This window comes from Protopterus annectens, chromosome 8.part0 (genome assembly GCF_019279795.1).
Source record: "Protopterus annectens isolate FY-2018-M chromosome 8.part0, PAN1.0, whole genome shotgun sequence".
Lineage (NCBI taxonomy): Eukaryota > Metazoa > Chordata > Ceratodontiformes > Protopteridae > Protopterus > Protopterus annectens.
This window is the reverse complement of record NC_056741.1, coordinates 1626835207-1626848986: the sequence shown is the minus strand read 5'-3', so window position 1 is coordinate 1626848986 and position 13780 is coordinate 1626835207. Positions and strand designations below refer to the sequence as shown.

Sequence of the window (13780 nt, the reverse complement as noted above, 5' to 3'; positions counted from 1 at the left end):
GATATTGTCTCATAAGACTTCCGCTCTGGCAACTAAAATGGGCTTTATAGAAGCCAACTCATTAATCCCAGGCAATTCACATGCATTTAAACGTAATTGCCATTGCAGTTCACATTCCTCAATTTTATTATGCCAATTACCCCCTCTGGCATTTTTCTCCACTATTTCTAAAATCCCAACTCTATATGCAGTAAATGACGGGCAAGTTAATGTGTGTTTATACAAAGCGTTACTAACTTTGGCAGTTCTTATAGCATACAAGTGTTCGTATATCCTTCTTCTAAGAACCCTCTCAGTTTTCCCAATGCAAAATCCATTACATCCTTCACATAAGCCAATGTACACCAACCCTTTGCTTCCACAATTATCCGCTGCCAATCTAGTCTCTTTCAATGGTTCACCTATCCTTACTACCTGATCTCAGTATGTAAACACATTGTGCACACATCCCACATGGTCTTGTACTTTTTTCCGACACTTTTTTAAGGGGTGTTCCAAGAGGTATTTGATGTTGTTACCCATCTTGTGGGTAAATGTTGGATGAGACTTCTCTAAAAGTTCATTATTAATACCCAGAATTGTCCAATTTTTCTCTAAAAATCTTCATAACTTTTAAACCAAATGGGCCAAATTGCGTCACCATGGAATGCCTAAAATTCATTGGAATTGTACTGTCTTGAAGGTCGTTCTCATGTCTGTTCCCAGTGTGCATTAAGAAGTGGTTGTCCGAAGTACCTAGTAGGGGAATAAACTTAGTACCCCATCCTTCTAGTGTCTCCAAACCCAATTCATGGGTTAGTGATTCTGGGTACCCCCGTGCCTTAAACATATCAACAAGGTTTCCCAATTCCACTTTGAAATTATTCAAAATGGAACACATTCTTGCTCCCCTTATCATCTGCCCTCTAACAAGGTTCCTTTTAATATGACAAGGGTGTTGACGGTTAAACCTCAAGAAACAGTACGAATAAGTGGGTTTACAGAATACCTTGGAAACAAATCTATTGAGCTGGAGATCTCTGTTAATGGTTACATCTAAATAATCAATAACAGCATTATCAAAAACATGAGTAAATTTAAAATAGGGACATATACTGTTCATGTAATCCACGAACTGTCAATCTCTTTTCCAAGCTATGAAAATATCGTCCATACAACGGATTGTTGGTGGTCAGACAGGTAACTCTGAAACCAGTTGGTGACTGAGAGAAGGATAGGTTATTAAGGACAGAGATGAGTTGTTTGTGTGGGACCATGTCAAATGTTTTAGATAGGTCTAGGAAAGTTGCAGAAGAAAGTAGCAGAGGAGAGACAGCCATTGTTTTTATGCTGAAGGATAGTGTTAGTAAAAGGAGAGTAAGGCAGTGGTGGTGCTATGGTTTGGTCAGAAACCTTGCTGAGTATTGGAAAGGAGGTTGTTAGTAAGGGGGTAGTCCGAGACCTGAGAGTGTATGCATCTCTCTAGTATTTTGGAGAGTGGAGAGAGAATAGCAATGGGGCGGTAATTGGTCAGTTCTGTGGAGGGTCCACCTTTGTGGAGGGGAATTATATGTGATACTTTCCACAGTGTGGGAACGTAACTTTCTGACAGAGATCGGTTAATCAAGATGGATACTGGGTAGGCCAGAGCATCAGCTGCGATTTGTAGGTATTCACTTGGGAGGTTGTCTGCTGCTAATTTGGTGGGCTGTCTGCTGCTAATTTGGTGGGCTTAAGTTTAGTTAAGAGGTTTATTTTATGTTGGAGGTAGGTACAGGAGAAAAAGAGAAGGCAGTGGGGAGATTACTAGTTGAAGGTGTGGGTTGTAGGGGAGGGGGGTTGTGTTTAGCTAGTGATAGTATGGTTTGTGCGAAGTGTGTGTTGAATGAGGTAGCAATATTTTCTGAAGAGTGAGGGATGTTAGGAGGAGGGGTACTGACTTTACCTGGGTGGAGGATGGAGTTTATGGAGGACCAGAATTGTTTGGGGGAGTCTAGGGCAGACTGTTAGTATTGGAATTTGTCTTGTTTTATTAGCTTTTTGACTATTGCGTAGTTCTAAGAATTTCTGTTTAGTTGAGGGGGTTTTGGTTTTGCACCAGTGCTTCCAGGCTTTATCCCCGTTTTTCATTTTCTGTAGCCATGGGGAGGGTTGTGCTTTAGTTCTGGAAAGTCTTATGGGGGCATGATAACTAAGGATGCTCCGGAAGGTAGTACTAAAAAATTCAACTGCGTCAACAAGACTGAGGTACTTTAGAGGATGCCAGTTACATTCTTTGAGGGATGAGATTAATGTGAGTGGGTTAAAGTTTAGTTTTTTTACGTATTTGATGGTAGATGACAGGTTTAGCTTGGTATAGGTATTTTTTGAATAGGAATGTTGGGGAGTGATCACTGAGGTTATCTGATAAGCAGCCTGTTATATATGACTAGGGGCTCTTACTGACTAGTATCCAGTCCAGGGTAGTGTGCTTGCTAGAGTTTTTATTTATCCTGGTTAGCGACTGGACTAGTTGGGTGAAGCCATGAAGGTTCATATGATGGGTTGGATGGTTGCCAGAACAGAATTGCCAGTCAATATTGAAATCACCTAAAATGATAGTTTCTTGGGGAGATTATGGGTAGACCAGCTGATGAGGTTTTCTAGTGGAGGGATGTTTTGGCCAGGTGGGAAGTAGCATCCAATTATGTTGATAGTTTTGTTTTGGTTTATTTTGAGGTTGGTATATATTATTTCTTCATTGCCTATTTGTGGAGCTGATGATTTTAAGATCTGGATGTTTAGATGCTGTTTAAATATTATAGCTACACCGCCTCCTTTCTTGTTTAGCCAGTCTACTCTTCGTATGCCGTAACTGGTAGGGAGTATTTGCTCACTGGTAATGTGAGATTTTAGCCAGGTTTCTGTCAGGATGACTATATCTGGGGAGTACAAGTCTACGGTGGCATGGAGTTCATGGACTTCGTTGGATATACTTCTAATATTTTGGCTTAGTAGAAGGAAGTCACTTGGCTTTCTATTGGCTGTAATATGGGAGAAGTTGTGGTTTCTAGTCTGATTATGAGGACTGGGGTTGGAGATGGTAGGGCCAGGGTTGGGGTGGATGTCTCCACTTAGGGCTAGTTTTGATATGCATGAGGTTATTAGTTTTCTCAGTTTTTGAATGTGTTTGTTTATAAGGGAAACTTTATGATTGCGTTCTGTGGGTAATAGGTATGGTGGGAGGGTTACTATGTTAAGTTGCAGGGATTCTTTATGTTTGAGTAATATAGTTGGGTAGAATATGTGGGGGTCCATAGGGAGGGTTCTTGAATTGGTGGGAGGGGAGCGGAGTGAGGGTGAAACATGAGTGGTGGTGTGAGTAGCATTACAGTGGTAGTGGTTGAGTGGGGGAATGATGGAGCTTTGGTAGGATGTAAGATATGCAAGGAGAGTGCATACAGTGAGCATAGGTAAGGTATGCTTGTACATGTTAGTTGAGGAGGTGTGATAGTAGTGGGAAGATGGAGGAGGTAGTGTAGGGTTAACGCTGTGGTTGGTTATTGGAAAGATGGGAGGGGTTTGTGAGTGTAATAAAGGTGGGACCACTGGGGGCAGGAGGGAAAAGGGGGCAGGGTGGGAAGCAAAGCGGGTAGAGACCCTGTTAGTTGCTCTTATGAGGGGGCTGGAAACAATCAGGTAACAGAGTTACTTGTATTTGGATATAAAATAATTCCTCCAAAAACAATTGCATACTATATAGTAAGTTTGAAACATTAGGCAGAGAAACTATGTTATTCAAAAACATAAAAAAGACATAGCAATAAAAAAAATGATCAGATAGCCATGCTTTAAGACTAATTAATGGACTCCAGGGTGTGCCTTTTTTGGAAATAATGCCTTTCCACAGGTGTAGAGGCCCTCTGCCTACAGTGTCTAGCCTCAGAACACCCCTGGGAGTGTATTATTTCCACAACAGCACACACAGTGTCTGGTAGAACTGCTTGCTTAATGTATGGTGCAGTTAATGAGGTGCTTCCTGGGGACCAGTATACGATTCCTCAGCCTGCCTTTACCTAACTGCATGACTTTGAGCAAATAACATAACCATACAATTCTCCTGAGGACAGTTTGAAAAATGTCCATGTGGTGCTGTGTCCAGATTACGAAATACAAACACTGAATGTGACCAACCCAATAAGTACAAAGTCACCATCCAAGTTCTTTGATGTGTACATTCCAGTATAGTACAGTTTCTCTGTCTCATACCACTGTAATACATTTCACAGCTCTTAGTACCTCATAATTCATCTCCTCCATCCTTTTTCTCTCTAGAAAGATGAATTATGTGGTCCTAAAACTTGAATAAAATGGAAGTATTTTTTTAAATAAAGCAGATCAAAAGTTTTTTTCCCGTTGCCACTGGCTTTGGTAATTTTTTATTGAGGTGGCTTCATTATGATCTACTTACCAAAAGTTAAAATAAAAAAAAATTAACAGCTCTTTTTTTTTTTTTTTTGTCGTGACAGACACTGACACAGGCTATTGAGATTAGCATTGCTTAATGGCTGTAGCGCTGGTAGTGAAAGCTAGCAGAGGCTTGGAAGGTAAACCTGGTTACAGTTGGAGGCTGTTCTGAATTGCAATAATGTGATAGCCATTTTTGTCTTGCACAGGAAGTACAGACCAGATTGTGGGAGCAGAAAAAGAATATGATTCATCTTGGGTCCATATTTAGAGAGATAAAAAGGCATTTTATGGGGACTCTATGCTGTGCTGCTAATCCAAAGGGGGAAAAATGATTAAATATGTATACATCAAGATTCAGCAATGGTTTATATAATTACTAAGCTAACGACCCCAAGGGGCTTTTTAAGGTAGCCATAACTTCCAAAGGTGAAAAATCAAACCCTATACCTTTGTTCAAGGTTAACATCTTAACCATTATGCCAGAAACAAAACCTGCTAACTGCAGTTTTTTTTTTAATTTTAAAATTGAAATCAAGGGGTTTAATCACTCATGAAATAGATCTGTTGAGATATTTATTTGGCCAGTACAGTACTGTATAGCTTAAAATCAATGAGAAATATAACCAGGAAGTGAGAGGTCATGCTATATACAAGCCTAAGTTCTCACCTGCAAACAGTAGCAGGATGTGGGTAGTTAGCCTGCAATCACTTGTTAACGACAGATTGCATAATTTTCCTGGCATCTCTAGTTATATGATTAGAGAATACTGGGAACTAATGCTTCTGGGATGGTGTTCAGATTTGTTTTCTCTTTTTTTTTTTTTTTTTTTAATTCCGGACAGGAAACTAGACAGATCTGTGGACATTGTCCACAGTAGAATGTTTAACTTTTTAATTTTATGGTGACTGATGTTGGGGTGGGATGCCCTGTAGCTATCAGGGGTAGTCTATTTATGAAGGCAAGGGGGGGGGGGAGTGAGTGGTGCCTGAAAGCTGCAATATGAAACACTACCATGTGTTATTTCACCTTTATTGCCAGGAAACCTGACAGATTGGTGAGCTATGTTAAAAGTAAACACTGCCCACCACACACTACATTTGTATTTTTTTTTATTTAATTTTATGGCACCTGAAGTGGAGAATGGGGTGCCTTATGGAAGCAAACAAAAATACATTGCCAAAAGTTGTGAAATAGCACTTTGTTGCAATAAATACACTCCGGTTTATGGAAATAGGTATGCGCTCTCTCAGCCACATAGGTCACTTCCTCAGATCACACAAAAGCAAATAAAACAGGATTTATTTATACACACAATGTTTACATATTATAACATAATGACTCAATTAAAAAGAATTCAGTTAATAAAATTTTAAAAACTTGCGTTAGTCCACCCATTGACCCAATGCATTCTCTTCACGAAACAAAGTGCAAAGCATGCTAACCTACACATAGCTACATTACAACTCAACTGCCTTAAAGGTATACACGTATATATATATATATATATATATATATATATATATATATATATATATATATATCAAAAATGTAAAAAGATATGGAACAACTGTAAAAAATTGTGTGTGTGTGTGTGTGTACATGTATGTATATTTAAAACAAATAGTCCAAAAATTAAAAATACATAAATCTAAATATCAAATTCCATAAAAGTAAAACCACTTAGGAAGCCCTCTTGATTTCAAGACTGACTTAACAGAAACCATTTGATTTAAGATGAAACCTTTATCAGATCTAAATTTCAATATCCAGTGCAGCTCACTCCTCTCCGTCCTATTCTAAAGACCACCCAACCTAATGCTCTCATCTACAATCGCTATGATCTAAAATAAAATTCATGCATACAACCTCTTACCAAAACATGTGAGCATTGGTGTTGTTCCCTACACGCATGCAATAAACATGCTCTCTAATCCACACTCTCAATATTGAATAAGTTTTACCTATATTAGAAAGGATGGCAGTATTTAAATTGTGCCAAATACACAAAATTTTTAGTACCATAATCTGCTCTAACCTTGAAACTAAACTTCTGATGGGTGTCTGGATGAATGACTATACCACTGCCACAGATATAGTCACAATAGCTGCATTTACAGCATGGGTATGTTCCCAACCCTACAGTCTCACTGCATCTACATTTCTATCAGGATAAGAGAGCATCCTTCTCAAAGAACTACGGGTTCTTGAACAGAAAATGAGGCATCTCCCAAACCAAATTTTTAATCTTCCCCATCTGTTAGCAAAAGGGGCCAATGGTTTCTTAAAATTTTTATAACCTTATCAACATTGCTGGTATAAAATAAAGGGACAGTAACCAAGCCCATAGATGTAGCCTCACTTCGGTGAATCAGCTCAAACTCCCTTCTAAGTGCAAAATGTGGTCTCGCTCTACCTTGGAAGCCCCTTTGGAACTTAATTTATAAGAACAAGGTTGTACAATGTGTAGAACAAGGTTGTACAATGTGTAGTCGAAGCCACAATGTGTAGAACAAGGTTGTACAATGTGTAGTCGAAGCCAGTAGTAACGATATGATGTTGGGAGGCCAGACCATGGTTTTCTGCAATCAGAATGGCAGTGAATGAACGACAGAAGCTAACTAGGAATGTTAAGAAAGAAAAGTTACAAGTGGCCTTGAAATATAATATAGGGGGAGTGTGTGTGACATTATACAACAGAATTGGACAATTTTAACGACGGATGAGAAGCTCAAAAATATAATTGGAATGAAACCTTTTAGTTTTAAGCATAATAAAAATCTGAAGGACCTATAATGCAATGAACAGAACATAACTAAAAGAATGCCATTTCAATGGCAGGGTACCTATCCATGCAGACATTGTAAGGAAATGTACATACATCACGAAAGGTTATTTATCCATCACATTACAGGTAAATGTTATTCTTTAACACACTATGCTGATCGTCAAACGTGGTGTTGTATATCTGGCTCAGTGCAAAGATAGCAATTCATTCTATATGGGCAAGACAAATTGATGGTTAAAAGACAGGATTTTAAAACACCTGTCAGCAATACATTGGGCAATGTTCATAATGCCTTATATCAACATATTAGAATGAATGTTGGACATAATAGGTTGTCAGATAAACTTGACTGAGAACAATGATACAAAATGGATTACTGAATTAAGAGCTGACAGAGTTCCTGGTTTGAATGGAATTATTCCCATTAAACCTGCCCTAAAGAGGCGAGGGTTCTATATTGAAATGTTGCTGACTATTGTCTTTCTTTAAAAGTGAGCTTTATTGTATGATGTGTTGTCTGATGAAGGGTTAAAACCCGAAAGCACTTACTTATTTTATTGTTATTTTAATAAACAGTTTGAGCATTTCATCAGCCTGATGGCCCAGTGGCTTATTTTGCTTTTTAGGTTTTTATAATGAAGTCACACAAAAAGGGCAGAGATTAGGTCTCTTCAGACAGAGACCATATCAGTATGTGTACAGGTGTTCATAGTCTAACATTTTACATTATACCTGGTTTACGTTGGGAGTGCCATTATGAACTTTTGCTCAGTGTGCAAAATGCACTAACGACCTAGAATACCTCCATATTGAGTCAATAGATCAGAAATAAAAACCCTGTATATTTAACAATTTATTTTTTTTTATAACATGCTGTGGCTAGCAATGCCATTCTTGAAGGGGATAAAGCTGTGGGGTCATTCAGAAGTGTGCTGTACAGGAAGTACCGAGATTAAAACTGCAAGTTTAACATGGCAGACTGTAAAAGGAATTGCTATGTGAACTTAGTGCACTGTAAAATAAAAAGGTGTGCAGAATGTAACTTAGTGGGTCTAACATGAAAAGGTGTACAGAATATGATGGGCCAGACAATGGCAATGCAATCAGCCTTGAGAAAGTGCAACTCAAAACAGCCCCCCCCCCCACTCCACGCACAGTCAATCCTACCTTGCACAAATCTCAAGCTTGGTTTGAGATATTTAACTGGTTGAATTGGCTACATTGTGCATTATGAATCTTTTACAAATTACATGGGGTGGGAATAAAAGGAGATGACAAAACATTTAAAGGAACTTTTTTGCAGGACACAAGCCCCTCTTGCACCCCTTCCTTTTTGGGGGCTGCACCCCAACACCCCCCAACTTATACACACTACAGATGGGGAGTCATAGAGAAATAACACCCCCCCAAAGAAAGCCACAGATGCCCGAATTACATCAGAAATCCCGCTGGCAGCTATCCCCTGTGAACAGTGATTTCAGAGCTGCACATTCATGAATATAATTTAGAGTAGCCTATCTTTTTGCTCATGACTTCTTAGTGATCATTAAACCTGCACCCCCTTTACTTCTTACCATGCACACTCATACTCCTGAGAGTGGAGCCCTATTGTAGCACTTGTTCCTTCTGGAGTGGGAGTTGAACACCAAAGCTGGTGCAGTCTTCCATTCTCAAACACCAAAGGGTTTCTTGTGAAGCCCTACCCATTTCCACTGTGCAAGTCTGGTGGCACATGCAGAGTCAGCATGTAATGAGATTAGCAGGAGTGGGCCCCCACTTCAGTTAGTGATGCATACCACTCTATTTGAAGTGTGCCCAGTACATGTGCACCCCCCTGAAAGTAGTCAGTAGGAACAGCCTCATCATTCCTGTCCCACTCATAACTAGACCTCTAGTGCCCAAGCGGCTAGTCAAACCAAATTTGTCTGAGCTGTTCCCAGATCATTATCCACCTATTCCAAGAGAGTAGACTGTCCTACAATTATTCAGTGTAGGACAACCAGGAGAAAGTGAAGCCTTTCCGAAGGCAAAGGGACTGGAGAAAAAAAACAAGGTCTTTCTAAGAGGAGTGACTGTACGTACAGTAAACAGAAAGGTGTGAATCAGCAGGTCAGTTATGAAACACTGTGCTCTTTTATTGAATACAAAAGTAAAGCAGCTAAAATTCAAACAATTAGAATCATTACCCTGGGTGTTAAGGCAACTGAATGCAGAGTTTAAAAGTGCACAGACCCAAATAAAGGTATGAAACTTCATTTATTTCTGCTAATTATCTTTTGTTGAATACTTACAGTTTTTAGTAAACACCATCACAGTACCAGCAATGGACACAAGGATGCAAAGCTCTCTCATCTGGTATATTATAACTGTCACTTGTCTCATGCATTCAAGAGATAATGAAGCGGTGTACGAGTTCATGACATTTATTCTACATAAACATTGTCAGGAACTGTAATTAGAACATGTATTTAAGCTAAACGATTCACTCACTACATCAAACACACTCGCATGTGCATCTGCATTCATAACTGCCATTCACTCTGGCTGACTACAAAATGGCACTGTCCCTGCACATGTTCAGTAACTTTGTACACATACAGAGTACTATGGTGGCTGGTAAAGTACAACATACATAGAAATCTTCCCTCTTAATAAAAGAAGAAATTTTCCCATGATTAGCATATCAATGCTATTTGAACAACACACTGATCTCAAGTCCAAGCCTTCAAATATGTTGGATTCGGCCTACAAACTCACCTGGTCCTGGATACATAGAAGTTCTGCTGAGACTTCACAGGAGACACTTTCCTTGGGGAACTGCTTGATACGTGAATATCTGAAGAGAATTCTGAACTGTTTACATGAGTGGAAGACACAGAAGGCATGCTGCCCTCAAACTGTTCAGGAACAAGTGTGGATACATTCAAAGGACAAGAGTCATTGGCACAGGCTGCATTATAGGTTCGGTGATAGGTAATTTGTGTTTTCGGTTACGTCTAAATTCCATTCATTCTGATGGAATGATGTATGATCTTGGTCCTTCACAAATATTTGTGAATGCTCACTTGGTCATATTCTTTGGATGTTTGCATCCTTATGATCTCTCCTTCTCAAAAGGTGTACAAGGTTTACTAGATTTATTGTAGTACAACTTGTGTGACTGCCATTTTTGACTGCCATTTTCAAAATTTGGGTCTTGATCACTCTGTTCTTAGCATTTACAATCAATAGTTGTTTACTGATCGGTAAGGTTGTTCTCGTCTGTCTAGACATCAATCTCTGAGCAGGTGAACCAAGGAAGTTATCTTGGAGAATGTTTCTGATATTGAGTAGATTAAGAAAAATACTGGTGCCATCTCTCTTGGATTTCTTTAACAAACATTTCACACTTTGAACTGCACACTCAACTAATCCACTGGACTGTGAGTTATCAGGGCTATTAACATGGATAAAGTCCCAAGCCTCAGCAAATGTTTTGAAGTGCCGACTTGTGAACCGTGTACCACTGTCAGATGCAACTTTATGCGGATTACCATGGACAGAAAAAAAAGTCTCCAATTTTGTGATGACAGTGCTAATGTTAAGTTAGGAAGAAGGTCAGTTTCACACCAATTCAAATAAGAGTCTACTAACACTAAGTAATGCTGACCATTCCATTCAAAAATATCAGTAGCAACCGTTCACCATGGTATTTCAGGAAGCTGGCTTAGCTGAAGTGGTTCTTTTTGTTGGTGCAGTTTAGTACTACTGCAAATAAAAACATGCTAGAGTTTCCTTGATCTTTTGACATAGGAGGCCAAAATACTATACCTCTTGCCCTTCTTTTGGTAGAATCAGTACCCATCTCATTATCATGCTGTTCTGTTTGTCCAGGTACTCCAAAGCATTTGCAAGGTAAAGATATTTGCCTTTTGTATAAACAATATTGAAATTGTACTTTTTACAATTTTAATGTGTTGTAAATGTGCTGGGGCTGAATGTATTGGCTTTTTCAGAATTGTCACTAGATGTTGGTGATCAGTCAATTTGAATAGGTTTGCCACAAATAAAATCATTGAACTTCGAACATGCGAACACTACTGACAAATGCTCTCTCAATTTGTGCATACTGCATTTCAGTTTGGGTTAAAGTTATTGATGCACAGGCTACTGGTATGCCTTCTTGAAGACATGCTGCACCAAGAACATACTTTGAAGTATAACATGAAAGAGTTACAGGTTTGTGAACATATCATCTCAATGTGGGTGGACTGGCAATTTTCATTTTCAGATAAAATGCTCTTTGGTGGTCTTCCAACCAAGGCCAGTTTACATTTGTGTGTGTCAACTCTGGTAATGGTGCTGAAAGTTTACTCAGGTCTGGAATGAAGTTTCCTAAATAGTTGACCATACTTAGAAACCATTGCAAAGATGTGACATTTTTCAGGAACTGGCATCTCAAGAATTGCTGTTTGTTTAGACTGATCTGGATATATGCCACAACTAGTAAACAAATGACCCACATAAGTAACTTCTTTAAGTTTCATGGTCTAGAACTTTAAGGTTTCTATCAAGGTTAGTCTTCACCATTGCCCCCTACAATAAGGTCTACTATGACAGCACATGGATAACCTGAAAAAAATTTGTTCCATCACACATTGAAATACTTCACTGGCTGAATTTATTCCAAATGGCATTCTCAAGAATCTGTATCTACCAAATGGTGTACTAAAAGTAGTTAACGAAGATTTGTGATCCAGTGAAATTTGCTAAAATTAATTTTTTTGCATCTAAGACTGAAAAAAATGACATTTGTCCAAAGAGCAGCTACTACTTCTACTGTGCGCGTCACATGATGAGGACGTTTAAGCACTTTGTTTAAATCTCTGGGATCAATACTCGAATGCCATCTGAGCTTTTATGAGCTACGATCACTGTGGACACCCATTGGTTGGTTCTTTTAATGGAGTAATTACACCTAAATTCACCATTTTGTCAAGTTCAGCTTTAACTTTGCTCTGCATTGCTACCAGAACCTTCTTGGCTGGCCTGACACTTTCATGGTTTAACTTCATGGAATATGTGACTGATAATTATCAATCTAGTCTTTGAAAATATCAGCATATTCACAAAAAATATTGTGTAAAACTATCATGGTTGTTCAGACTTGTATGAACTTCTTTACTGAGTACGTAAAACTGCAAGTCATAGCTGTTCCCAGCAGAATGGCATGAGAGAACTCCTGCTCCATCGGTTTGCATCTCTTCACCACTATAAGCAGCTAGTTTTGCACACTTTGCTGAATCAGCTTTCTCACCAGCTTCTACTTTGGCAAACATTTGTGCTGATATAACACTGCACTTGGACCCAGTGTCTACTTTAAGCTCTATAGGTTTTCCATTAATCCAAACTGCAAAAAATATTTCACTTTTGCTGCCAGACTAGCAGTTGGCTGACAGTTCACGGTATTCATTGTTTCATCAATCGCAGAGAAACCATTAACATAAAAGTTTGCTCACAGCTTTCTATCTGATCTACTTACTTCTTTGGATGCTCTCTCTTATTAAAAGTATTTTCTGCTGTAGATTTACAAAGCCTTTTGAAAAGATTCCACTTTTTACATTTTTGACATTGTGGACCAAAAGCTAAGCACTTCTCTTTCAGGTTCATGGTTTCTACCACAATTATGACAAAGTTTGGTACAGACAGCTAATTTCATTGGTTTATAGTTGGCATTAAACCTTTCAGATTTATACTTACTTTTCATCTTAGTTTTATGCATGCTATCAACATTTGCACTGCTAGATACTGCAAGCACATTTTTCTCACTCATAAGCATATGTGTATGCTTTTCTGTATACAGTTGACAACTCTCTATGGCTATGCTCAATATTAAATCACTAATCTTGAAGCAACATTTTTCCCAGAGCATCATTATTAACAACGCACACAAGTTTGTCCTTTATCAACTCATCTCGCAGATCACCAAATCTGCATGTTTTAGTTTTATTTTGCACCTAGAAGGGAGCTGGAGCTTGAAGTGATTCACCGAAGTGAGGCTACATCTATGGGCTTAGTTACTTGCTCCTTTATACTAGCAGTTACTGTTAGAATAGGTCGACTGTACAAAATGGCACCGTCCCTGCACATGCTCAGTAACTTTATACACATGCAGAGTGCAACAGTGGCTGGTAAAGTACAACATGCACGGTGCTCTGCAGTAACCAAAAGTGAAACAGTGTTGTCAAATACACCCAGAAAAAACTATGAACTGAATCCTAAATCTGGACCTTCTAATATAAGAACACATAAAATAACAGCAGAAACAGTGACATCAACTGCAGCAACTCAGAGCAAAAAGCATGACAAACCACATTAGCCAAACACAAGTACTAACAATTAGATGAGATAAGCCTAATAAATTCTCACATTTAAATAATATGTACTTTAACTGTGTATAGATTCATCATTTAATGAAATCTGTACTAAACTAAACACCATTTAACCCTTCTGCAAGCAACAGCCACAAAGTAACCGAATCTCTACAGAAGCTGCACAAACTCTCGCTGAAAATACAGAACTCGCTT

General features: G+C 38.7%; 1 protein-coding gene across 1 annotated transcript in view; it reads right to left on the bottom strand.

Annotated features, from left to right (window-relative positions):
- Nucleotides 1-13780, bottom strand: part of OAF (out at first homolog) — a 329886-nt gene that overhangs the window by 108985 nt on the left and 207121 nt on the right. Inside the window, exons 6-7 of the mRNA XM_044079473.1 lie at nucleotides 9972-10111; nucleotides 9506-9642 (exon numbers count right to left, since the gene is read on the bottom strand). Coding sequence (XP_043935408.1) covers nucleotides 9506-9642; nucleotides 9972-10111 — 277 coding nt within the window. The remainder of the gene's footprint in view (nucleotides 1-9505; nucleotides 9643-9971; nucleotides 10112-13780) is intronic.